At 38.1% G+C, this 26,271-nt stretch overlaps 2 protein-coding genes across 11 annotated transcripts in view; one reads left to right on the top strand and one right to left on the bottom strand.

Moving 5' to 3' along the window:
• The window catches only part of LOC129493076 (uncharacterized), a 277,186-nt gene that overhangs the window by 5,443 nt on the left and 245,472 nt on the right, over window positions 1-26,271 (bottom strand). For 3 of the 9 annotated variants that reach the window (XR_008661029.2, XR_008661028.2, XR_008661035.2), the window contains 6 exons: window positions 22,760-22,896; window positions 19,683-19,845; window positions 18,750-18,850; window positions 16,800-16,842; window positions 15,890-15,976; window positions 1,491-1,649 (listed from right to left, as the gene is read on the bottom strand). Coding sequence is in view for 1 of the 9 variants with exons in the window: in XM_055298783.2 (XP_055154758.2) it covers window positions 9,441-9,531; window positions 18,750-18,850 (192 nt within the window). In the remaining 8 variants the exon portion in view is untranslated. Of the gene's footprint in view, window positions 1-1,490; window positions 1,650-9,071; window positions 9,532-15,889; window positions 15,977-16,799; window positions 16,843-18,749; window positions 18,851-19,682; window positions 19,846-22,759; window positions 22,897-26,271 lie in introns of those variants that run through there. The other 6 variants (XR_010121913.1, XR_008661036.2, XR_008661032.2 and 3 more) reach the window with 5 other exon arrangements.
• Window positions 1-26,271, top strand: part of DCC (DCC netrin 1 receptor) — a 1,203,407-nt gene that overhangs the window by 1,159,924 nt on the left and 17,212 nt on the right. For both annotated transcript variants that reach the window (XM_055298749.2, XM_055298754.2), the window contains exons 26-27: window positions 439-600; window positions 12,818-13,030. In XM_055298749.2, coding sequence (XP_055154724.2) covers window positions 439-600; window positions 12,818-13,030 — 375 coding nt within the window. The remainder of the gene's footprint in view (window positions 1-438; window positions 601-12,817; window positions 13,031-26,271) is intronic.

Raw genomic sequence — 26,271 nt, 5'->3', positions numbered from 1 at the left:
TTCTTTTACAGAATTAATGGAAAATTCCCAACATTTTTTCAACCCACTCTACACAATATATTTGATTTGTGAACAACCTAACCTTTCTAATGCCATAGTTCATCCTTAAAAGAAAGATTAAGACCAAGACACACAAACAACATGACCGACAATAAAATGTTAAAGTGGATTTATGGTAACTCGATTAACTGTTTCTTTGTTTGGAGCCCTGGAATGTTTTAAACTGCAGGGTAACATTTCATAGTATGATGCTTGAGGGGTGAGCTGTCTTTACTAAAGTAAAAAGTGGGATTGGTGGAGAGAGGTAAGTAAGGGAACCTACTTGATACTATGAAGAGTGTGTATAGATTTGAGGATCTGAAAATTCCACCGTTTTCTTTTTGCTTGTTGAGTGAATACATAAGATTCAAAAAACCCATTAACCTTTTTCTTTTGCAGCTGTTGTGAGCGCCATCCCGGTGCCGACCCTAGAAAGTGCCCAGTACCCAGGAATCCTCCCGTCTCCCACCTGTGGATATCCCCACCCGCAGTTCACTCTCCGGCCTGTGCCATTCCCAACACTGTCAGTGGACCGAGGTTTCGGAGCAGGAAGAAGTCAGGGTAATGCATTCTCCTCTTTTTAATAAGAGCAAATGAATAATAGCAAAGGTGTCTTGTAAAATATGTTGCATTCTGACCTTCTTATCCCTTAGAAAAGTTGATTTCCCTATGACTGTGGTACTAGAATGTTCCTTTCCAACACAGTGCTTTGGATCCTAGCTCATGTGCATTTGTACTGATTCCCTAGGCACCTTTCCACAGCACACTCCACTGACAATACAAGGGGAAGTGGTGGGGAAACAAATGTCAAGTGGTTCCATCAAACAATGATGTGATGGGTGCTTGAAATTAATATGTCCTATTAAATAGGAAATTCATAATCAAGTGATATCTTCCAACATATTTAGTATCTGTTGGTTATGTCTCACTGATTGCTGATGAACCAATACTTGGATGAATGCTTTAGATTTCTTTAATCAGGTAAGTGATACTTTTCAGCTTTAAAAATTAATTATCAGAAAAAAAAAAGCATTTCCAGGGTAGTATTTCATTTATTTGAAGGAAGGTAGGAATGAAAAGAGACTCTCAAGCTATTATATACACCCTGGTGATTTCTGCTGTGCCATTTGACTCTTTTTTTTTTTGAGCACAGTATTTTAAAATCGATTTTATGGCTTTCATCTCTTAGTTAAGAACAGGTGACTCAGCAGCTCATGTGAGATAGGATGTTTTGTAATAGATATGATAGTAACAACGATAAAATATATTTTTGAGGTAAGGTATATTTTTCTAACCAAACAGGGACAACTCTAAGAAATCATAAATCGTCTAGATATAGCAAGGTTAGAATTAAAAGGCATCAGAGATCTGCCAAGGGAGAATTAGATTTATTTTCTCTTTTCTCACTGCACATAATATCTACAGAATAGAGTTGTGTGCAAAAACTCGAGGAAAAATAGTTGCCCAAACTGCATTGAAGGGAATTAAATACGAAAGATGTAGAAAGTCTAACAACTAAAATTTTCAAATCCCAAGACAACTGGAAGTGGAATTCCAATCAAAGAATTGAGAGCCCACAAGTGCCTTCTTCACTTCTAAAATGAAGCTCTCTGCAACAAAAAAAGACAAGTTTTAATGTTAGTTTAGTATTCTGCCTATTGGTTTGTTGTCTCCTACACTCTTGATTTCTTGTATATTCTCTGACTTTAAAGGGAAACATGAAAAGAATGTGTAGACTTTCAGAGGCTGAGGTGGGCAGATCACTTGAGGTCAGGATTTGGAGACAAGCCTGGCCAATATGGTGAAACCCTGTCTCTACTAAATTAGTTGGGTGTGGTGGCGCATTGCCTATAGTCACAGCTACTTGGGAAGCTGAGGCATGAGAATCTCTTAAGCCTGGGAGGTGGAGATTGCATTGAGCTGAGAGTGTGACACTGCGCTCCAGCCTGGGTGATGGAGCTAGACTCTATTTCAAATTAAAAAAAGAATGTGTAGAATGACCTTTATCGTGTTTTTCCATCATGACTGGTACAAGCCAAAATTCAGGATTTTTAAAATTAGTAATTCACTATTTTTATTCGTGTTGTGTTACTCATTTCTTTTCCCTTTTTTTAAAGGCATAATTTTCTTTTGAAAATTTATTCTTTGAGGTCCAACATCAATTTACTCTTTCCTTTTTCCTCTTAAATTGGTGCAGCATGTGAAACTCTCTCTTATTGAATCATGGGGAAAATGATTCCAAAAGTTAAAGCTCAATGAAAATGAATAAAGGGAATTGACTAGTATAAAATTTTTTATCTATGGTTAAAAGTTGCATGTGTGACTTGTGATTTTGAGAGTGAGTAGGTTGTGTGTACGTGGGATAGGAGGCATCTGATAAATCTCTGTACCTTCTGCTCCATTTTCCTGTGAACCTCAAATACCTCTAAAAATAAAATCCATTAGAAATTAATTGATTGGGCTGGGCGAGGTGGCTCATGCCTGTAATCCCAGCATTTTGGGAGGCTGAGGCAGGCGGATCACGAGGTCAAGAGATCGAGACCATCCTGGCCAACATGGTGAAACTCCCATCTCTACTAAAAATACAAAAAAAATAGCTGGGTATGGTGGCATGCGCCCATAGTCCCAGCTACTCAGGAGGCTGAAGCAGGAAAAAAAAAAAAAAGAAATTAATTGATTAAAATATTTATTCTCTAGAAGATGTTTTTATTTTTTAGAGTAAGGATTATTAAATAAAAGTAGTTATATGACAAAATACTTAGTGATTTTTTAACTTTATCTAAAATCAAAAGGCAATGGATGTTCTACTCCTGCCCAAAATTTTACAGATTTTTAACATACATCTTCAGTCATTCATCAAGAATTTTTTGAGCAAAGCTATGCGTAATGCAAAGGGACTAAGATCTAATATGTGTTCCAAGTGATTGTTTAAAATAAAAATAAATAACACTCACCCTCCTTTCTAGGAAACTAAATATTCTCTAAATCACTGTCAGAAACAATTAACTTCCTGTTTCCCGCCATTCCGTATTAGTTTCTAAATGCCTTAGAGAACACTAAACATTCCTGTTCTCTCTCAAGCAGAAAACATTTCATGAATCTGGGTGGATATATCTTATTAGTCGCCTTGGGAAACAGAGAAAATATTAAAAGTATTTAATACTTTAAAACAGAGAAAGTATTAAAAGAAAAAGTTGACTTTGCCAAGGTGGCAACTTGTTTTCCTCCAAAGTTATCTAAAAGACCTTTGAGTTTTATAAGAAATGAATCACTAAAGTCCTGTTCCAAAGGTCTACTGCCTTCTGAAGGCACAAATAAAGCTGAATTTCTCTCCAACCATAAGGAAAGAAAAGATATGGTACATACATTTGCATTACATGTATTCGCTGACCTATCAGTAAATATTTATATTTATATAGTTGTGATGGACAAATATTTCTTCTTCTTAATAAGTAACTGCAGTACTGCTCTTAGCCTCAATAAGCCAATGAGTTATCCCTAGGGAACAGTTTAGCTGCACTGTATTTATTTGAAAACTTCAATCAATAGGTAGTCTTGGGGCCTCATTTCTACAAATCAGTATAAAATTGGTGCCCCCACTTTCTTGTCTTTTAAACAAGTAGGTGGTAGAGGAGCAGTTTAAGTGATTTCCAGTCTTCCTTTTAGTTCTGACATTATCTTAACTAGTGGGAAGGCTGGTCAGCTTTATTCATGCTATTTTTCTGCCTCTGTTCTCCCTCAAATGGGAAATCAACTAATAAATGAAACTTGACCTAGATAGAATGAGGAGTGCAATGGAGTTCATGGATTATTCTCTAGGGTTTTTTAAAAAAATCCAGGCTGTAAGAAACTGGGGTTATGTAAAAATATTGTGTCACGTCGTTCTTCTAAGATTAATGAGTGAATTGGGTTTCTAGAGGTGTTCATATCTCAAAGTCTTTGCTTAGAGTTATTGGCTTGCTATATTTCTATCACATATTGTAGTTTTTAGAAGATAGAAGAAAAATCCTCATTTTCATTTTTGTAATATTTTCCCAGTTATTCTGTAGCAATTATATGTATTGACATTAATTATAAAGTACCTTGAGATTTGACTCTGCTGTGTAATTGTATGCTATTTGTACAATGAACTCTGACTATTTCATCATGTAAAAACAAACAAGTGCCTTGCTAGCATGTATTGGATTCTCACTCGACACTCTGAATTGCAGAGCAGGGGCACGTCATGGACAAAAGCAGGTTTCTTTGCTTTCAGAGATCTTGGCAGAGCTAAATGTCATGCCACTAAGACAGTTTGTTTCACATAGGTGTCCTGAAGCCAGTGCCTGAACTGGACAAAAGTGCTCATCTGAAATGAGAGTATTTCACCGGTGGAGCAGTTGTTATTGTGTTTGTTAAAGGGTTTTTGCTGCCTTAAATGTCAGCCAGTTCCAAAAAGCATTTATTTTGCTCCACTTAAAATATAAGAATTATGAATTATAGACGGAAATCCTATACCTGTTCACTATATTCATTTTGAACACAACAGAAATTGTCCCTTAGGGATTGGTGATATATTCCGTCTCGAGGAAGGGCCCTCTCACTCCTGTCTGGTACGTTAGGCACTTTCCTATTCTCCCTATGTGGTACTAAGGATGGATTTTGCTAAAGAGGGGACCTATCTATGTAAAGCCATTTTTACTTCTGTCAGAGTCAAGAGCCATATCATGATGTTTGTAGCCAGGATCACGGGGGCCAGCTGAAAACTTGGGGATAGAAGACTGGGCATGCAGACGATTTTTGTTTTTAGCGATGCTGATGAGGAGCAATGGCATTAAAGAAAGAGTAGGATTAGGAAAAAAGAAAATTCAGTGGCGTAATCAGAATTCATGTGAAATATGAATGTTTTCAAAATAAGAGACCGAATTTCAAAAGACTAACAAATTCATGTACGTTCTATTAAACTTATGATCACAATAATATAAATTTCTTTTTCTATTATACTTTAATTTCTGGGGTACATGTGCAGAATGTACAGGTTACATAGATATACACGTGTCATGGTGGTTTGCTGCACCCATCAACCAGTCATCTACATTAGGTATTTCTCCTAATGCTATCCCTCCCCTACCCCCCAATCCCCGAGAGGCCCTGGTGTACATGTGTCCTCATTGTTCAACTCCCACTTATGAGTGAGAACATGCAGTGTTTGGTTTTCTGTTCTTGTGTTTGTTTGTTAGTTTGCTGAGAATGATGGTTTCCTCCCTACAAAGGATATAAACTCATCCTTTTTTATGGCTGCATTGTATTTCATGGTGTATATGTGCCACATTTTCTTTATCCAGTCCATCATTGATGGGTATTTTGGTTGGTTCCAAGTCTTTGCTATTGTGAACAGTGCCACAATAAATATACATGAGCATGTGTCTTTATAGTAGAATGATTTATAATCCTTTGGGTATGATTGCTGAGCCAAATGGTATTTCTAGTTCTAGATTCTTGAAGAATTGCCACACTGTCTTCCACAATGGTTGAGCTAATTTACACTCCAACCAACAATGTAAAAGCATTCCTATTTCTCCACATCCTCTCCAGCATCTGTTGTTTCCTGACTTTTAATGATCACCATTCTAACTGACATGAGATGGTATCTCATTGTGGTTTTGATTTGCATTTCTCTGATGACCAGTGATGATGAGCATTTTTTCATGTTTGTTGGCTGCATAAATGTCTTCTTTTGAGAAGTGTCTGTTCATATCGTTTGCCCACTTTTTGATGGGATTGTTTGTTTGTTTTTTCTTGTAAATTTGTTTAAGTGCTTTGTAGATTCTGGATATTAGTCTTTTGTCAGTTGGATAGATTGCAAAAATTTTCTCCCATTCTGTAGGTTGCCTGTTCACTCTGAGGATAGCTTTTTTGCTGTGCAGAAGATCTTTAATTAGATCTCTTTTGTCAGTTTTGGCTTTTGTTGTCATTGCTTTTGGTGTTTTAGTCATGAAGTCTTTTCCCATGCTTATGTCCTGAATGGTATTGCCTAGGTTTTCTTCTAGGGTTTTTATGGTTTTAGGTCTTATGTTTAAGTCTTTAATCTATCTATCATCTTCAGTTAATTTTTGTATAAGGTGTAAAGAAGGGATCCAGTTTCAGCCTTCTGCATATGGCTAGCCAGTTTTCCCAACACCGTTTATTAAATAGGGAATCCTTTCCCCATTGCCTGTTTTTGTCAGGTTTGTCAAAGATCAGATGGTTGTAGATGTGTGGTGTTATTTCTGAGGGCTCCGTTCTGTTCTGTTGGTCTATATATCTGTTTTGGTACCAGTACCATGCTGTTTTGGTTACTGTAGCCTTGTAGTATATTTTGAAGTCAGGTAGCATGATGCTTCCAGCTTTATTCTTTTTTTGCTTGGATTCTCTTGGCTATACAAGGTCTTTTTTGGTTCCATATGAAATTTAAATTAGTTTTTTCCAATTCTATGAATAAAGTCAATGATAGCCTGATGGGGAGAGCATTGAATCTATAAATTACGTTAGGCAATGTGGTCATTTTCATGGTATTGATTCTTCCTATCTATGAGCACGGAATGTTTCTCCATTTGTTTGTGTCCACTCTTATTTCCTTGAGCAGTGGTTTGTAGTTCTCTTTGAAGATGTCCTTCACATTCCTTGTAAGTTGTATTCCTAGGTATTTTGTTCTCTTTGTAGCAATTGTGAATGGGAGTTCACTCATGATTTGGTTCTCTCTCTGTTTGTCTGTTATTGGTGTATAGGAATGCTTGTGATTTTTGCACATTGATTTTGCATCCTGAGACTTTGCTGAAGTTGCTTATCAGCTTAAGGAGATTTGGGGCTGAGATGATGGGGTTTTTTCTAAATATACAATCATGTCTTCTGCAAACAGAGACAATTTGACTTCCTCTCTTCCTAATTGAATACCCTTTATTTCTTTCTCCTGCCTGATTGCCCTGGCCAGAACTTCCAACACTATGTTGAATAGGAGTGGTGAGAGAAGGCATCCTTGTCTTGTGCCAGTTTTCAAAGGAAATGCTTCCAGTTTTTGCCTATTCAGTATGATATTGGCTGTGGGTTTGTCATAAATAGCTCTTATTATTTTGAGATACATTCCATGTATGTGTCCAGGAATTTATCCATTTCTTCTAGATTTTCTAGTTTATTTGCATAGAGGTGTTTATAGTATTCTCTGATGGTAGTTTGATTTCTGTGGGATAGGTGGTGATATCCTCTTTATCATTTTTGATTGTGCCTATTTGATTCTTCTCTCTTTTCTTCTTTAGTGGTCTGGCTAGCAGTCTATTTTGTTGATCTTTTCAAAAAACCAGCTCCTTGATTCATTTATTTTTTTTGAAGGGTTTTTCCTGTTTCTATCGCCTTCAGTTCTGCTCTGATCTTAGTTATTTCTTATCTTCTGCTAGCTTTTGAATTTGTTTGCTCTTGCTTCTCTAGTTCAATTGTGATGTTATGGTGTTGATTTTAGATCTTTTCTGCTTTCTGTTGTGGGCATTTAGTACTATAAGTTTCCCTGTACACACTGCTTTAAATGTGTCCCAGAGATTTTGGTATGTTGTGTCTTTGTTTTCATTGGTTTCAAAGAACATCTTTATTTCTGCCTTAATCTTGTTATTTACCCAGTAGTCATTCGGGAGCAGGTTGTTCAGTTTCCATGTAGTTGTGTGGATTTGAGTGAGTTTCTTAATCTTGAGTTCTAATTTTATTGCACTGTGGTCTGAGAGACTGTTTGTTATTATTATTTCCATTCTTTTCCATTTGCTGAAGAGTGTTTCACCTCCAATTATGTGGTCAATTTTAGAATAAGTGTGATGTGGTGCTGCAAAGAATGTATATTCCGTTGATTTGGGCTGGGGAGTTGTGTAGGTGTCTATTAGGTCTGCTTGGTTCAGAACTGAGTTCAAGTACTGGATATCCTTGTTAACTTTCTATCTCATTGATCGAATATTGACAGTGGGATGTTAAAGTCTCCCACTATTATTGTGTGGGAGTCCAAATCTCTGTAGGTCGATAAGAACTTGCTTTATGAATCTGGGTTCTCCTGCATTGGGTGCATATACATTTAGGATACTTAGCTCTTCTTGTTGCATTGATCCCTTTACCATTATGTAATGGCCTTCTTTGTCTCTCTCTTCTGACCTTTATTGGTTTAAAGAGACTAGTATTGCAACCTCTGCTTTTTTTTGCTTTCCATTTGCTTGGTAAATCTTCCTCCATCCCTTCATTTTGAGCCTATGTGTGTCTTTGCCTGTGATATGGGTTTCCTGAATACAGCACACTGATGGGTCTTGACTCTTCATCTAATTTGCCAGTCTGTGTTTTTTAATTGGAGAATTTAGCCTGTTTACACTTAAGGTTAATATTGTTATGTGTGAATTTAATCCTGTCATTATGATGCTAGCTGGTTATTTTGCCTGTTAATTGATGCAGTTTCTTCATAGTGTCAATGGTCTTTACAATTTGGTATGTTTTTGCAGTGGCTAGTATCAGTTGTTCCTTTCTATTTTAGTGCCTCCTTCAGGAGCTCTTGTAAGGCAGGCCTGGTGGTGACAAAAGCTCTCAGCGTTTGTCTGTAAAGGATTTTATTTCTCTTTCACTTAATAAAGCTTAGTTCGGCTGCATATGAAATTCTGGGTTGAAATTCTTTAAGAGGCCAGGTGGGATGACTCGTACCTGTAATCCCAGCACTTTGGGAGGCCAAGGCTGGTGGATCACCTGAGGTCAGGAGTTCAAGACCAGCCTGATCAAGATGGTGAAACCCCGTTTCCACTAAAAATACAAAAATTAGCTGAGCATGATGGTGGGCACCTGTAATCCCAGCTACTCAGGAGGCTGAGGCAGAGAATTGCTTGAACCTGGGAGGCAGAGGTTGCAGTGAGCCAAGATCGTGCCACTGCATTCCAGCCTGGGGGACAGACCAAGACTCCTTTAAAAAAAAAAAAAAAAAGAAAAAAGAAAATTATTTAAGAATGTTGAATATTGGCTCCCACTCTTTCTGGCTTGTAGAGTTTCTGCCGAGAGATCCGCTGTTCGTCTGATGGGCTTCCCATTGTGGGTAACCCGACCTTTCTCTCTGGCTGCCCTTAACATTTTTTCCTTCATTTCAACCTTGGTGACTCTGACAAGAATCTGATGATTATGTGCCTTGGGGTAGCTCTTCTCGAGGAGTATCTATGTGGCGTTCTCTGTATTTCCTGAATTTGAATGTTGGCCTGCCTTGCTAGATTGGGGAAGTTCTCCTGGATAATATCCTGCAGAGTGTTTTCCAACTTGGTTCCCTTCTCCCCATCACTTTCAGGTACACCAATCAAACGTAGATTTAGTCTTTTCATATAGTCCTATATGTTTTGGAGGCTTTGTTCATTTCTTTTCACTCTTTTTGCTCTAATGTTCTCTTCTCACTTTATTTCATTAAGTTGATATTCAATCTCTGATATCCTTTCTTCCCAGGCTGCCTCTCTAGATTCCTCGTCTCTGGGCAGGGCATCTCTGAAAAAAAAGCAGCAGCCCCAGTCAGGGACTTCTAGGTAAAAACCCCATCTCCCTGGGACAGAGCACCTGGGGGAAGGGGTGGCTACGGGCACAGCTTCAGCAGACTTAAACGTCCCTGCCTGACAGTTCTGAAGAGAGAAGCGGATCTCTCAGCACAGTGTTTGAGCTCTGATTGATAAGGGACATACTGCCTCCTCAAGTGCGTCTCCAGCTCATGTATCCTGACTGGGAGACACCTCCCAGTTGGAGCCGACAGACACCTCATACAGGCGAGCTCTGGCTGGCTTGTGCCCCTCTGGGACGAAGCTTCCAGAGGAAGGTACAGGCAGTGATCTTTTCTGTCCTGCAGCCTCCGCTGGTGATATCTAGGCAAACAGGGTCTGGAGTGGACATCCAGCAAACTCCAGCAGACCTGCCACAGAGGGGCCTGTTTGTTAGAAGGAAAGCTAACAAATAGAAAGGAATAGTATCAACATCAACAAAAAGGATGTCCACTAAGAGACCCCATCCAAAGGTCACCAACATCAAAGACCAAAGATAGATAGATGAGTCCACGAAGATTGGGAGAAACCAGTGCAAAATGTCTGAAAATTCCAAAAAACAGAATGCCTCTTCTCCAAAGGATCACAACTCCTCACCAGCATGGGAACAAAATTGGACAGAGAATGAGTTTGACGAATTGACAGAAGTAGGCTTCAGAAGGTGGGTAATAATGAACTCCTCCAAGCTAAAGGAGCATGTTCTAACCCAATGCAAGGAAGCTAAGAACCTTGAGAAGAGGTTAGATGAATTGCTAACTAGAATAACCAGTTTAGAGAAGAACATAAATGACCTGATGGAGCTGAAAAACACAGCATGAGAACCTCATGAAGCATACACAAGTATCAATAGCTGAATTGATCAAGCAGATGTAAGTATAATGTAGATTTTATTTCAAAAATGCAGAAAAAGTAGAAAAGGAAAAATTGAAAGAAGGAAGTAAAAAAGGAAATAAAACATCATAACCATATTATTGTCCCTTTAATGGCTAAACCAGTGTTGAAAATGTAATGTGGGTTAATTGCAATCCATCTTCAATAGAGAGAATTATTTAAGGCAGATTTTTGAGGAGAATTGTGAAATTTCTTTCCCTGGATGAATATTTTTAATGTGGCATTTATAGACCCTTTAATAAAAAGCTGGCCCATTGGCGATAAAAGGGGAACCTAGAGAAATAGCCACAGGAACCTCATTTGTGAGACGCACAATTCACAGAGGAACACAGAAACCAGTCTAGTGGAAGCCAAAGCATTTTCACTTCCCCAGAATTTCTTCTGTGAAATTACAAACCCTTTCTGATGAATAAGTTTCTCCAGTCCAACAATTAATTATCTTGAGAATCCTTTCTGAAAGAGCCTGCCTTTCCCTCTTAAGCAATGCCTGCAATCTAACATTTCACAAGCATCCTCTGAGACCTGTGGCTGGAAGGAATTGCTAGCAAAGAGGCCCACGTTAAGGTAAACTTTCTTATGCGAACAAAGAGTGAAGAGAGGACTTGATGTCATCTCTCTCAGGCCAGTGGCACAAAGACGCCCAAAGTTGTGTCTTGGCTAAAAATTGACCATAAATCATAGTCTCCTTTAGACTGAATGAGTCAAAAGTCAAACCTGAGTAATTTTCATTGTCTCTAGAACCACACTCACAAAAATCTCATTACATAACTCTGTTTGAATACAAGCACACAAGTGTTCCTCTCCCCTTTACAGCCTTAAAAGAAATTTAGTGCCTTGTATAACACCTACCCAAAGCCTCGCATCTGAGAGCCAACATCATCACCAAGGATTTGCCTTAATGGTTTGCTTGCAGCCCTACATTTTATCCTTAATACTGTGCATTCATTTGCTCTTTTTCTTCTCTGGTAAGATTTCCTAGCCTGGAAATAAGGCACTTCTCTTCAAACTCCTTGGGATTCTCTCCTTTGCTGCCTTGATTCATTTCCCTTGTTCAAAGAACTGTTTTATCAAGTCTCTGCCTGTATTTTTGGCTCTGATTGCTATATGGCTACGTCCTGTGCTCAGCCAACCTTATATCTTTCTACCTTCATCTCTGAATGGGATAAGCCTGGAGGCTGCTCAATGACCCAGAAGACCTCTAAACCCTTCTGAATATAGAAGAATGAGTATAGATACCCTCTGAAGACACATTTCACTTCTGCATAACCTTAATTCTATGTCTTGATCTTTTGTATCTTAAATCTCTATTCCCTTCAGCATTATCAGATTTTCTATGTCCTCTGCCCTTTGATGACCTCACTGAGCCTCCGGGAGACTTGTCTCAAAATTATCTAATTATCTTGAAATATTTCCTAGTTAAAAATTCTCTTTCAAAAGCAAGATATTATCTTCTATCACCGCATTTTGTTTTGATTTACCTGACAAAACTTTATTAAGAAATAAGTCATCAGAAAAAATATTTTATTAAAACTTAAACTTACGATGCAGCTCGTTTCGCTTGTAGTTTAACCTGGACTTGTTAACTTTGAATATGAATGAATAGTTCAAGTTCAATCACTGTGTCATTAACTATACAAAGCTTTTCAAATGCCCATAGGCACTCACAGTAACTGTGCAGAACCTCTTCAACTACCGTAATCTGCCTGAAAATTACAAGGTTTACTATCAAAGAAAGAGGAAAGATTGCAATTCTGCTTTCAGGCAACTTGTTCTGACAGAGTCATCTCTCATATAACTTTTCAGCTAGATGTGCCTCCATTTTGTTATGGAAGATAATGATAGTGGTTATTATTTGTATCATTTTATTAGCAATGCCTCTGAACATCCTGTAACTCTGATTTGTTTGACAGTTGACATGGCATGTTTAAATCACAGAAAAATGGGCATATTGGCTAGTAGAAAATAATGCAGCTTTAACAGGGTTTGGTACATTGAATTTCACTGACATTGCTACTTATGAAAGGAGAAATAACTCTTTTTTCTCGCTTCATCACTTATGATTAGAGGCCCCAGACAGTTCAGGCAATACAGTCAGTGCTCAATATATTTTACTATTCTTCCTCAAAGATAAATTCCTGTCCTGCTGGATCTATTTCTATTGTTTAAAGGGGAAGTGTTACCATGTTCCATAAGTATATGAAGGTAGAGGAATGAGAATGTTCATAACTCGGAGAAGAGACTGACCACATCCTATCACATCTCTCTGAATGGATGCAGGGGCTCTTGCAGTGACGTAAGGAAAACAGACTTTGTCCAGGAATAATGAATGACTTTTCTTGTCTCCACTGCAGCAGTTAGTGAAGGACCAACTACCCAACAACCACCTATGCTGCCCCCATCTCAGCCTGAGCATTCTAGCAGTGAGGAGGCACCAAGCAGAACCATCCCCACGGCTTGTGTTCGACCAACTCATCCACTCCGCAGCTTTGCTAATCCTTTGCTACCTCCACCAATGAGTGCAATAGAACCGAAAGTCCCTTACACACCACTGTTGTCTCAGCCAGGTAAAGTACTCGATTGTTCACCTTTAAAATTCTTATTATTATTGATGCCGCTATTTAAGTGCATGAGGGTGCTTGAGAAGGCCTAGATATCATATATTTTTTCAATGTTGATTACCTGCCAGAGTGCTCATTTTTGTTACTGATGCTTGTAGTGTAATCCTTAATGACCCACCTCCCAAGCAACTGATTGGTTGTAGGTGCTTTTCATCCCTTTGGAAAGTTGTCCATGAATGGTTGTAGGTGCTTTTCATCCCTTTGGAAAGTTGTCCATGAATCCTGGAAGCCAGTCCACCATGTTTAATATGTGCTATAGGTGTGCTTGCTAGAGAATACTGGAAACATTCCTGATTCCCTAAGGGTTAAAGCTAGACTCCAAGACTAGACGTAAAGGTATAAAAATCTGCAAAACCACTTTTTAGAGAAATTGATTGGATCTCATAATTCTGCTTTGTGCCTTTCAATAGTCATTTCTCAGAAGTTCTTATTTCAGAGTACTAGGCCACAAAAGAATGTCAGAACCAGTGTTGAGTACAAGTCAGTTAATTTTAAAAATAAACTAAAATTTAGATTGATAGAAAGTAACATATCTATGGTCCTTTCTAAGAAAATCAGATGGCAGGGATGGGAAATGAGTCCCAGATTCCCAATGCAGTATTGATTTTATTACTTCACCTAGTATCCAAAAGGGCTGAACTTGCGCTCCATTTTGTTTTTGTTAGGGATTGAGGGAAGGAGAGAGGGAGTGTATCAGAGAGAGACAGAGACAAAAAGGAAGAGAGGAGGAAAAGAAGAAACAGGTAGAATGAATAAGTCAATAGATAAATAAATAGTATTTAAAATTATTTGGAAAATTAGAATAATTCTTAAAACCCTCAGTATATCAGGCATAAAATAGTAGATTTCAGTAGTTCTAAGTAATCTGAGATGGCCTCCTTAATAAGCACAGGCAGCTGAACTGGGCTAATCTACATTATGCTAACACATTTGACTACTTTTCTGTTACTCAGACCTACAATAATTTATTTTGTTACATTAGTACACAAGCCACATAATGACTCTAAAAGCTAGAAAAATATGATTGTCTATAAAGTATAAATATTAATTATTTTATATTAATATTAAGAATGCATCTAGTTGCTGGGATGACATTCGTTGATTTGTACACATCACCTCTGATGTTCTCAACATTTACATGATGTGCAATATGGATACTCAGCTACACAGCCCCTGGGAGGTGGAGTGGAGCATGAAGGCATGGGATTCCGTTGGTTGGGACGCACGTTCCACTATGGAGTCTTCCTTGACACATAGGCTCAGCACAGGTCATGATTTCATTACAAGAGAGAGCCCGTCTCTCCACCTTCCCATGCATACACACTCCACACACACATTATCACATTATGGGGAGGATCTGCTACTTTATATGGCCCCAAAACTATGAAGTCTTTGATAATTGAGGCAGAGACGACTTGAAGCAAGAGCATTCATTTAATGAAATTCTGGTGCCAAGAGTATGTGTCCTTGTGATTTCTGGCTGCATCTGTTTCCCCACTGCAAGCACAACGCAAGGAAACAGACCTTGAAGGAAACTAGTATTCAAAATAGTTGACAGGTTAATTGCAACTGCTAACAATAACTAGCCTTTAATGAATCTTCAATGCACATGCCTATAGGACAGGCATGATTCTGAAGGCTTATTATATCTCATTTGATCCTCTAAACAACTTTGTGAGGTAGCTGCTAGTCTTAACCCCATTTTATGCACAAGGAAACTGAGGCACAGAGAATTTAAGTAGCTTATTTAAGTCTACATAGCAAGGAAGTATGTAATGCATCATTTCCTTGCTCTTTTCAACTTCAGAAAACCTGGGTTCTCAAATTTTAGAAACTCATTTGTGCCTCTTAGTTTATGTCTAACTTGTTTAATAAGAAAAACAAAGACTAATAAAACTAAATTAATTAAATCATTAGAAGAAAAAATCAAGAAACATCTTAAATACTTCTGAATTGAAGAATATATTTTCTCATCAGATTTCTTCACTCACATTTTAATGAGGAAAGGTAAGAGGCTTAACTATTCTATAGTAAAGAGGACCAATTTGATAGCAACAAAAAGTAAAGTGCAGTTGCAGCAGTGTATGCTGTTAATATTCTCTCTGCTTGCAAGTAAAATCTTTCTTTAAGAATAAAACAGCTGAAAATGACATTCTGGAAGCTACTTTAAGTGAAAAATTTTACTGCACCAGTGATGTTTAGTTTGGGACACAAGATTTGGAAATCAACCTATGCTCTGGAGTGCTACAATAACAAAAGGATACAATATTTTTTTTAAATAAGATCTGATGATAGATGATGGAGCAGAGAACTGGCATATTTTTACTAGTTATTTTCTTCTAATTACACGAATGCCAAAGCTGCCTAAAACAAAATTTGATACAATGAAGTATAAATTAGTGGATTATGTCCTTCATAGAAGGGAAGTAGAATCAGTTGTGCTGTTTCTGTACTAATTTCATCAAATAATAAGCATGTCTGAAGAGCCAAAGAACCATTCTCTGATCTAATGGCAACCAGGGAAAATCTCATTTTCTTTTATTTTCATGGTACACTGAAGAGCCTTCTTTTGTTTTTATTTGAACTATTTCTCTCAAGACATCTCTTCTTTCCTATTTTCAGATATCTCTGGCTAGAGTTTTTGTTTGATTTTATGTTTTTTTATGGCTCCTTTTTAAATGTGACTCTCCCCCACTCAACTGGAGGTGTACCCTGCCATCCCTTTGGAATTATTAAATTCCTTTTCCTTTCGTGTTTCTCTCTTATTGTCTTCCTATGATCCCTGTTCATTTCATAATGTCTTACCTCATGATTTTCAAATAAGTTCCTCCTGCATTGCTCCTGACACACGGTAAATAGCACGCTTTTTAAAAGGGCTGATGTTTACTTATTCTAATAGAAAAAGAAAATTAGCAGACTGACAAATGTATTAGCTGTGACATTAACTACATGCTTCTTAGACTTAAAGATGAAATACTTAGAGCTTTCAACAAGTTTTAATTCTAAGAAAATCATTACTTTAGTCAAACTGATTGATGAAGTAAAGTCATTCTCTTGTCAGCTTTAAAAAAAAAAACCTCAAATAATTTTACTGTGGATTTCACAAGAAAGGACTGCATAATTAGTGATGAATTTATCTTTACTTACCGCAAGTAATTACTTTAGAATATGGTAATGTGAGGCATTGCTCTAATATTTAAAAACGAGAAACTTCTGCTTTGAAAGCTTTGAGATTAGGATCAAGGAAGAAGCTCTTTCCCCACTCAAATTCCTGTGTGTGAATTTGCTTTTTTTTAAATTTATTTTATTTTAGGTTCTGGGGTACATGTGCAGGATGTGCAGGTTTGTTACATAGTTAAACATGTGCCATGGTGGTTTGCTGCACCTATCAACCCATCACCTAGGTATTAAGCCCTGCATACATTAGCTATTTTTCCTGATGCTCTTTCTCCCTTCACCGTACCCACAGACAGGCCCCAGTGTGTGTTGTTCCCCTTCCTGTGGATTTTCATGGGCAACGCCATCAGTCTGTGCCTTAGTTTGCCTCCCAATAAGGCACACAGAGCTATGCTTGCAGCAGTTTTACGTGACTCTAGGGCAGAACATATTATGCAGTCATAGTCTAAATGGGGTTGCAGAGCATTTTGCAATATTTTTATAGTAAGCAGTAATTAGAAAGCCATTCTGTTGTCATAACGACTGAAATTCTGCTTACCTGAAAACAGACTCATTTCCTCAATTTTTTTTTCTTCCACCTGCTGGGTTAAAAAATGTAACTTACTGGTGTTTCTTACAATTTCATCATCACCTTATAATAGAGTGCTTCCATTTTTCAATGCTTTATCTATAGACGTGAATAACTGTGAGTTCTTTACACATTTCATGGAGGCTGCCTTCACTACACTTTGCAAATCACAAATGTAGACATGTAAGTGATTTGGCTTAGTCCCCTTTCAGGTTAAATAGAAAATGTTCGATAGAGTGTTGGGCTTATTGCATTATAGATCTGACATAAATTTTACAAAGGGCCAAGATAGGGTGTGTGGGTTTTCTTCTTCTTTACTAGTTAAAATTCCTTTTAGCTGTGGAATGATCAGCTGCACTTTAAATGAACCTGGGTTAGGAGACCATTTGTCTTCTAGAGATGTAATTCTAAAGGGAAAGAAAATGTGATCTCTTAAATAGTGACTTTCATATTGTAATACTCTTTTATAACATTAGCCCCATGGACCTCTTGCAACTTTGTAAAACTCCATAAGCACTATATTTTCCTTCATTTACACATTGCATTTTACACACATATATTTATAAAGGCAAAACTTCAGAGCATTCTGATCTTTTCCATCTTCAAGGGATCAATATGTCAGCAGATATGACAAGTCCAAAACTCACTTCATTGTACTGCAAAATTGAGTTTGATTTTCCCCGTGCAAATTGTGGTATGTGCTTTAATTTGTTGAGGATTGAAGACAAGGAGTGGGTGGAGGTGGCTGACAGTGGACAGAAAAGGCGTTTGATTTATATTTTATGGATGGCTGGGAAATCATGTATTCCTGCTGTAACCTGATGTTTTTGGCAGGCCTTATTTCAGTAAATCTGCTATCACACAAAACTGCCAATAAATTACTATAATGCATTGATACAATTGCTTTCCCTGAGCCACTCGTAGGCCACCATTGCGGATATTCATCAAGAATACCACATGAGTGTTCCATTCTGCTAAAATCAGCCACAGGCAGAGGTCATGGGAGATCAGACATCCTTTAGCAGGTGACACAAGAGGGTCATTTTAAAAGCCAGTCAGATAGAATAAATCATTGGCACAGCTAAATAGGAGAGATATGTTGATTTGGTGTTATTGAAGCCAATACTTCCAATCAATGCTAGAGTGGAAAATTACACTACATCTTATTACATAAGTTTCATCTCATGTGAAAGCTATCTGTGTGGCTTTTTGGTAGACAACTCCTTGAAATTTTCCTGTCCTCACTCCTAACAGATTTTTTTTTAATAGGTGAAATTTGATTCGATTTGGTCTGGTCATCCTAAATTATCCATTGGTAAAATGTAATTAAGGCAAATTTGCTTTAAGTATCAATAATGTTTGTGACTCTGGTACCTACTTGGTGGTTTAATAAATTAGTATTTCCTCTACTATGAGGTTTTAGTAAATAAATATTAATAGGAAAAGAGCTCTGTTAATTGCCCAGAGGAGAGAGAAATAACTTCTAGAAGAGTCATTATGAGTAAGCCAAGTAATTGATGCCCTATTTATAAGTGACAAAGCAGAGGCCTAAAAAGGTTAGGCAGCCTGCCCAAGGTCAACAATTGAGGTGACAGCCAAATGTAAAGAATTTGGAGAAATGTTATTTGTTCTGTTTTGTTTAACTTTGAAGACAGATACAGAATTTTTACCTAGCTTTTTTCGTGATGTTAACAGTTATTCTTAGAGAGACCTTTTCTCCCCCCGAACAGGGTCTTCTAGGATCCTAATAATTAAATATTCTTTAGGAGGAACTACATCAGGTAGGTTAAGTCATTTAGCTGAGTGTTTGAGTAAACATTTTATTCCTTTATGTTGGCATTACATGGAGAGGAGATGTTATAGCACAAGTAGCAACTAGCTGAAGCACTCTGGAATAGCTGCCATCTGCTTTCAACTCACCTGTCCAGTCTGTCGAATATCCCTCTACGGTAAGGCAGGAAGCCAGGGGCTGACATCTGACATCTGACATCTGTTGCTTTCACCACCACTGATGGCCAAGGCTTTAGAAACAAGTTAAAAAAAAAAAAAAAAAAAAAAGATGAGCATAAAGTACATAAGAGTTTAAGGCATATGAGACTTACAATGGGAGTTGGAGAGTGTGACCATAGGTCAATGAGAGCAAACACTGAACAGCTAGTATTTTTCAGAATTGCAAAAAGCTCTTTTGGGGAGGGAGTGAATGACTACAGTAGAAAAGTTTGAGTCCCTTTTATGAAAGGTTTGCCCAATTACGAGAAAATATTGCATCAAGAATTGTTAGATCATATATGAAATTGAAGTTAACTATCAACCTAATACAATGAAACTCTGAGATTAAAGTATTCAGTGGGCATCCAGATAATCATAAGAGAAAGTCTATCAACCTAATACAATGAAACTCTGAGATTAAAGTATTCAGTGGCCATCCAGATAATCATAAGAGAAAGTGAAAAATAATCTATTTTCAGAACTTTGTAACCTAATAGGAAACATGTAAGTTACAAAGAATGTACTTGGATTATACTGCAGAGTGAGTGGCCGCATGAGTGACAGAAAGCATGGTGAAGGAAAGGTGGGCAGTAGGTTGTTTTCAAGGAAGTAAATATTCCTTTTACATTTCCTATAAACTTGATAGGTCACATGGTTAACTATTGCTGTATAGATTTTGTTGTTGTTTTGACATATTTTGAAAATAAAGAATTAGCTTACATAAAAGTAATAACACTTGTGCTTTATACTTTGTCACTTTTTATAGTTTACAGAGGACATTTCCAAATAAATGTATATCTACCTGAGAAGTAACTTTGATCAGCATTACCAATACAGAGGTCAATATTTAGAGAGGTTGAATACCTTGCAACTTTTCCAGGGTCACGTGTCATTATTCTTAGGACCTTCATCACCACCCTTACATATATGGTGGACACTCAAATGTTGGTTGAATTGGTCAGAATATGATAAAATAAAATAATAAGGGTGAGAGCCAGAATTTGACTTCAGTTCTTCAATTTCAAGTCTAATAATGAGTGTAGACAAAGCAGAGCAACTTGTAAGTTTGTAAGGATTAGATATCAGATACTAGAAAAGGTAAAGGCAGATAAGATGAAATAACTTACAAATTCATGACCATTTCATAACATGTTTAATAATCTGAACTATAAATAGCATCTTATAATAGCATCTTATGCTAAAGCCAAATAAATTGCATAGAGTGGAAAAGACACTTGAAACCACAGCCCTCAGAAATTCAGTAGTTTATTTTTACGAAAATAAACAGACATGCAGTGGCCTCCATAAAGAAGAATAGCACTCTCTGCGTTCATAGAAAGGAGGAGGCCAGGTGCGATGGCTCACACCCGTAATCCGAGCACTTTTTGGGAGGCTGAGGCAGGCAGATTGCCTGAGCTCAGGAGTTCAAGACCAGCCTGGGCAACACAGTGAAACCCGTCTCTACTAAAATACAAAAAATTCACCGGGCATGGTGGCGTGTGCCTGTAATCCCAGATACTCAGGAGGCTGAGACAGGAGAATCACTTGAACCCGGGAGGCGGAGGTTGCAGTGAGCCAAGATCATGCCACTGCACTCCAGTCTGGGTGACAGAGCGAGACTCCATCTCAAAAAAAAAAAAGGAGGAGGAGGAGGAGTGCGAATCAGTGGAAGTCAGAGTCCTAAGGACCAGTCTCTCCATCATGCCAACTACAGAACTGATTTTGCTCCTCTGAATCTCACTTTTCTCATCTGTGAAATCAGATGGTCTTTCCTCTTTAAGGAGGAAGGAAACATGAAATTCTACAACCTTAGTTACTACAGAAATAAGGGTAAATATTGTCCCTTTCTCCCTTTTGTTTTGTGAAAGACTACGAGTAAGAGAAAGGTTTTAGTTTGAATGAAGATTTTGAGACTCATGATATACATTTTAAGTATTCTAAGTAGTTGACAGAGATCTTTAAAGTTCTTCAATGAGCATCAAGTTACAGTTGCTTTCTTTGGCAGCAAGGGGAAATGTTGAAATAAAGTGCTCACATAAACCTCTGTGCTAATGGACTATTGAAAATGTGTTACGAAAAATCTAACACACTGAAAGCAAACAAAAAGTCTCTGTCATATTAAAATAAACAGTTTAACCATCAGCAACCCATTTCTAAAGACATGACCTGTAGTACCTAAAAGACTATGTGAAAAACAGTCTTCGATTAGAATGTTTCTAACTCTTATCTTCCAGCAGGGACTTATAAACGAATTCAGGTGCCATGTTAAACATCTTGTGTGTGTTCCAGCATTGACTTTCATCCTAGGCTTGCAGGGGGATTAATGTTCTCATCTCCAGGATCTCTTTATCTACCGGAATGTCAAGGTTCTTAGAGGAGAATGCCTTTATCTTGTGTGGTAAAAGGGATTCTAACAAGCTTTTTTTGGTGGAAAACAATGATAAGTAATCCTTATTCATGAAACCATATGCCTCTCATTTTGAAATGAATAATTGCACATACAGTCTTATAAGAATAATGGCACTTGTAGCAACTGCAATTTTTAACGTCTTTTTCAAAGTGCTCTTCTAAAACATTCTTCTTTGACATTTCTGATTATTTTACCCAGCAAGTTGTATGTATTTTTCTACTTCTGAGGTCACCTGAGTAAGAATTTTCTAACAGATACCACTTTTTTTTTTGAGGCGGAGTCTTGCTCTGTCGCCCAGGCTGGAGTGCAGTGGTGCGATCTCTGCTCACTGCAAGCTCCGCCTCCCGGGTTCACACCATTCTGCTGCCTCAGCTTTCTGAGTAGCTGGGACTACAGGTGTCCGCCAGCACGCCCGGCTAATTTTTTTGTATTTTTAGTAGAGACGGGGTTTCACCATGTTAGCCAGGATGGTCTCGATCTCCTGACCTCGTGATCTGCCTGCCTCGGCCTCCCTAAGTGCTGGGATTACAGGCGTGAGCCACCACACCTGGCCAAGACCACATTTTTTTTTTGAGACAGTCTCTTACTCTGTCACCCAAGCTACAGTGCACTGGCTCAATTACAGCTCACTGAAGCTTTGTCCTCCCAGGCAGAGGTGATCCTCTCACCTCAGCTTCCCGAGTAACTGGGACTACAGGTGAGCAACACCTCACATGGCTAATTTTTGTATTTTTTTGCAGAGACGATGGGGTTTTGTTATGTTATCCAGGCTGGTCTCAAAACTCCTGGGCTCGAGTTCCATTTCCCCACCTCACACTCCCAAAGTCTTAGGATTACAGGCATGAGCCACTGCACCTGGCTAAGAATGCATTTTTTTAAACCACAATAATGTGTGAACCTAGTATGCTCTTAAGTCAAAAATTAACTTTTAGCTTTAGTGTTGCATTTAAAAGAATATAGTTATTTGTTTATTTTCTTTTTGGCTATGCTCTGAGTGGTACCTCAGTTTATAGAAACAGACTGCTTGGTACACACATGCCTGAGCTGACACATTAAAATACTTGATAAATCTGGAGAACACATTGCCTGATAAGTTGAGCCCAGAGAAGTTTTCATCACCTTATATATGAAGCATAGGATAATGTGAAAAGGAGTTTAAAAGCACTTTTTAACAGCTCGATGTCTGGTGCAACAATATCTAACTCATGTATGCTGTATTTCCCCCCAAGTATATACAACAGAGAAGGGGCGATGGAATGGGCCCATGCGTGGGAGAGAGATGGTGAGCAGAGCAGGTCAGAGCAACTGCTCAGAGCTGTCTGAATGTCGTTCCCTGAGTCTAGAGAAAAGAGTGGCCTCTTTCATTTGAACAGGGCTTGCTCTCAAATCATAAATCCGTTTGACAGCCAGGAAGCCATTTTCACTGTCTCACTTAAACAGTCACACTGCAAATGATCACACCACATTACAATAGCATAGGTCCCAAGTAAGGCCTTATATCCAATCGGTGTACAGATTAGGTGGTCAGTACCTGGCTGCTTCTCTCTCATAAATACTGCATCTCCTGAATTGCTCCTCACAATGGACCAATTTAATGTGATTAAAGCTTCTGGAGTTTCCTAGATCCCAGCTCTAACTTCCAGTTTAGCTATTCCCTGCACCAACTCTCTGCAGAGAACATCAATAGCAAGGCAAAGAAGTGATGAGTAGGAAGCAAGCTATTGAAAGTGAGGAAAAGAGGTTATTTCTCATTAAGCACATGTAAAACACTACTGATGTCTTTGTCTTCTCACTGAAAATTTATATATTTTGTTTTTATTAAGCGTGTTACAGTATGGGTCATGTCCAAACATGATCTGAGATATAAATCTTAACTTCTAAGCTCACCATGGACATGGCTATCAAAAACAGTGTTTCTCAAGTTTTGGGTGCCTGGGAATCACCTGCAGACATTATGAAAAGGCAGATTCAGATTTAGCAGATCTGGAGTAGAGCCTGAGGTTCTGAATTGCTAAAAAGATTCCAGGTTATGCTGAGGCTGACCCTCTGCAGATTAGATTATGAGGTAGTTTGGATTTTGAACAGATTGTATGCTCTTAACCTGGGGTTCATGGAAGAACTTGTGGGTTTGGTAACTCACTTGAAATTAAATGGATATTTCTCTGTGGGTGTGCCTGTATGTTTTTCTAGCAAGTGAGTTCATAGCGTTCATTAGTGTCTCAAATTATTTATTATCTATAACAGGTTAAGAACCACTTGACCTGCTGTTCTGTCATCACCTTCAATGTAGCTCACCTGTGGAACATAAACCAATGTCTGTTTTTCATTTTTTTTTTTGTTTTGTTTTTCAAGACCAGTTCCAAAACCTTGTACTGAAACAACTTTTCTGAATCTGAGGCCAAAAGCTGAGTACTTGTGCTCTACTCAAATGAAATTCTACAAAATTTATTCATTTTCATAGAAACACCTTAGGCTTTGTACATTTTTCAACATATGATGAGGGGATTAGTTAAATTAGTATTTATAAATTTGTCCCACTTCTGCAACAATCTCTTATTTTTATTGCCTAAATGAAGATCAATAGATCAGAGCCACTGCTGTCCATGGTATGTTTTCTCCAGAAGATGAGCTCCTGTGGGGAAATGAGATGTGTTGTCCTTCGAAGGGTGTCATCCTAACCTGTCCTTAGCACCCCTCAAGTGGTACACTGAAAAGCACCTCCCGTAGAGACTTAATGACTGCACACACATTTCCCCAAACAAACAATGACTCATCATATAATAAAAATTTCCCATTCAGCCAGTGTCACCCCAGGGTGAATAGCATATGCAATCTGTAAAATAAATTTTAATTTTTTTTCTGGTGGTAGGGAGGGTAAGTGAACCCATGAATAGTGATAATGTTAAATCACAGAGAATGGGAGCTAATTAAAATAAATATTTATTTGAGCAGTCAGGAAGTTCAATTGTATTCTATAATTTCCCAGAAGATATTATCATAAATCATTTATTGGGTATAAAATGCTGTAAGTCAAAAGAGTATGTGTTTGTTTGAGGAGGCTGGATAGTGCTAAAGAGGAGTTGAGAGAAAGGAGTGCAAAAACAAGAAAGATACTTGAAGACAGTTTTCACCCTTTGCATTATTCGAACTAAAGAAGCTCTAAAGCCAAGTACTATGTTTGTTATTCTTTCCCAAGACTTCAGAAATTTTCACTTCCATGATACTCTGATGTTTATATTTATACTGGCTCCCCATTTAAATTGGAACAAGTCTAGCTGGGATCAACATAGAGAAGACAGAAGGAATACGCTGATTTACTCCTTTTCTTTCTTCTACCTCTTCCATCACCCCCTGCCACCATCCCACACTATAACTGCTGTCTCTTCTCCTTCCCTCTCACTCTCACATACTCCTCTCCTCTAAGATTGCCTGGTCTGCTTCACTCAGCTTTCTATCAAAACCTACCTTGTAGAATTTTTTATTTTTGTCTAAGAAAGAACATATAATTTAAGCCTGACTTATCAGCTGAGTGGCTTTGAACAAGTCCTTTATCTTCTTTGAATTTTGATTTTCCTATCCCCAAGGCATGAGCAATAAGGTATGCTTTAAAAGGTCTATTTTAAAGAACAGATAAGAAAATGCAGGAAAAGGTGTTTTACTGTAGTTTATGTACCTGTAGGTGGGACAAAGATTACCTGTTTTACCCTTTCTCCCACTAGGTTTTAGTTTATAAAAATAATAGAGACAAGGTATTGATAACCAAATGGGAATCAAGGATTGCAGAGAATCATAGCCTTTTGGAAAATGGTAGCTGTAGGTGGAAGACCTCTTCCTCCCTCCCTGACTACAAGAATATTCGACCTGCTAGCTGTAAACTGAAACAGACAGTAGAGAGGTGGCTGGGACTTCTGGAGTCAGGCCTTGCTTCATTTGCTTAATAAATGCAACTCTTGTGAAGTTTAAGGATAGAGGGTCTTCAGTGTCAACGCCCAATGTCAAGCCCAAGCAGGTTTAAAAACTTGAGTAATGACCATTAGTACCTTAACCCTCTCATCTCATTTTTCACAGACAGGTGGCCCAATGAAAGCCACATTATTTGTGACTCAGAGTAGCCCTGTCTTACAATGGGAGGAGAAGAAAGGAGCAGAGAGGGGAGCAGGGCACCTCATCAGCACATCCCCAGTGGACAAATAGGCTGTTTCCCTTATTTTTGAGGAGAAATAAGAAGGTTGGGAGAAGAACACAATGTTTCTCTTCCCATAAGTGGCATTTAGAGATGTTTATCACCCTTAAAGTACAATTCACATGGTAGACTAAAATGCCTTAAGATTGATGCAAAATTTATAGTTTGAAATTCGATCACTTATGAGGGATGCCTGAGGCTATTGTGTCTGAGTAAATGCGGCTACTGTCTTTTTGTTCAATATTTTTTGAAGATGAAAAGGTAGAGTATTACACAAAGTTTCCCATACATATTTTTTATTTCTCCTGTGCCCTCAAAAGCTCCTTGCCTATCAGAAGTGTAAATAATTATGTGACACTTCTATATCCGCCCCCAGATAACCCGAGCATGGGCTAGTTACTTAATAATAAGTATATGTAAGAATAATATTCTGGTTCACATGGAAACTAGACTGAGGGGGTCCATTTCATTTTGTCTGGCATCACAGAATGGATCAGAGACAAAGTAGAGATGAGGACCCAGGCTTCTTCAAAACCACCCTTTTTAACTTTGTTCTTAAGGGTAAAGGAATGGAAAATGAAGTAGGAAATAGGAAAAAGTGGGAAAGATGTGAGTTAATAGTGAAATGAAAACCATGCTATGCATTGGCCTCTGATCTGACCCCAGTGAGCCTTTTCAGTCTATTCCAGCTGCAGTCTAATGTTTCTCACCTCGAAAAATTATTTTACATGGGAAAACCTTTTGCAGAGAGATGCTAGCAGGAGTCTACACCTGGCAGTCGTATATTATGTACCTAATGAGTAAATGAAACGTTTAATAACTGTACTGTGAAAATGAACCTTAAAACAGTAAATTCTTGC

Source organism: Symphalangus syndactylus, chromosome 1 (assembly GCF_028878055.3).
Source record: "Symphalangus syndactylus isolate Jambi chromosome 1, NHGRI_mSymSyn1-v2.1_pri, whole genome shotgun sequence".
Taxonomy (NCBI): Eukaryota; Metazoa; Chordata; class Mammalia; order Primates; family Hylobatidae; genus Symphalangus; species Symphalangus syndactylus.
The sequence above is the reverse complement of the archived record's forward strand: the minus strand, read 5'-3'. Positions and strand labels throughout refer to the sequence as shown.